The sequence below is a fragment of the Penaeus monodon genome, chromosome 20 (genome assembly GCF_015228065.2).
Source record: "Penaeus monodon isolate SGIC_2016 chromosome 20, NSTDA_Pmon_1, whole genome shotgun sequence".
Classification (NCBI taxonomy): Eukaryota; Metazoa; Arthropoda; class Malacostraca; order Decapoda; family Penaeidae; genus Penaeus; species Penaeus monodon.
Window position 1 is genome coordinate 821,433 of NC_051405.1, and position 1,198 is coordinate 822,630.

The 1,198-nt window shown below is 39.0% G+C and overlaps 1 protein-coding gene across 1 annotated transcript in view; it reads left to right on the forward strand.

The window, feature by feature from the left end:
• The window catches only part of LOC119585560, a 46,697-nt gene that overhangs the window by 45,065 nt on the left and 434 nt on the right, over positions 1–1,198 (forward strand). The window contains 1 exon segment of the mRNA XM_037934177.1: positions 799–981. Coding sequence (XP_037790105.1) covers positions 799–981 — 183 coding nt within the window.

The following is a 1,198-nucleotide window of genomic DNA, read 5'->3' on the forward strand; positions in this document are numbered from 1 at the left end:
ATTTCAAATTTCCAGGACTATTATATTATCAGATCCCGACTTTACGTACCCATGGAAATTAAAGTACATTTTGACTAGAGAAAAATATTGTAAGAAGATATAACAGGGTATTTGAAATCACTCCCTCCTTCGAGAAAACAAGTATACAATAATTCTTGAAACATGCTTATGTTAAATGCCATTTCCAACAAACCAGATAAGTTTTGCTGCGACAGACAGCTGACAATAACGTTTGACGTAGTTCGCATTGCATGTCTTCGTCGCTACAGCCCGGGTTGTTCTTGCTTTATCCGATTCTGAAATGGTGGGATGCTAGATGATTCCAGTTCGCGACAGGTATGAAAACCCGAAGATAAAAGCTAACACACTTGGATGAATTGCTGTGAAAGTAAAAGAAAAAAAACTCCCTCTGTTTGTAACATACTTGTAATCGTCAGCTGGCGGGAGTCTCGGGTTCGGCTTCTGTGGAAAGTTTCTAAATCGCCGTAATATCGCTATTTCATAATAGTATGATACAGGCGGTCTGTACACCGTGTAGAGGAAACAGTATATCCAATGGCATAGCAACTCAAGGTTTCATACATATTTAATAAAACATTGATAAATTGGACCGCGCATCCCAAGGATGTCAACTGCGTTTGGTATTGAGCAAATATTCAAATTGGTTAGATAATTCCATTTTTTCTCAACCGAAATCTGGGTCGCCTTATGCATATGCTTTGCCACAACACATTATCTAATAAATGTAATACACGTATTTACAATACTAAGTGAAAAAAATAAATATGTTCGTTACAGATGGGTAGCGGTTCTGTCCTCCACGCACCCTTCCAAGCATTCAAATTTCCCGCATCAGACATCGTCCAGTTTCGGGCTCTAGTGACTCCGTGCCTTCCTCGTTGCGAACCTGTGCAGTGCAGTGTGCAAGGTTTCGACGGAGTGTCCCGCAAGGAGCTGTCGTATGGAAGGAAGAAGAGAGAGGTGGGAAGTTATCCACAGCTACATTCATTTCTTTTTGTTCATTATATTGGGTTATTTAATATATTTCCTACACTATCGGTGGCTCTATGTCAAAAACTTGCAAACATATTTCAGTCGTGATATTGAAAGAAATGAATATTCATAGACATTTTAACAATAAGACAAACCACTTCTTTGACACATCACTTTTTAAGTGTCACATGCCCTCATTATCAAC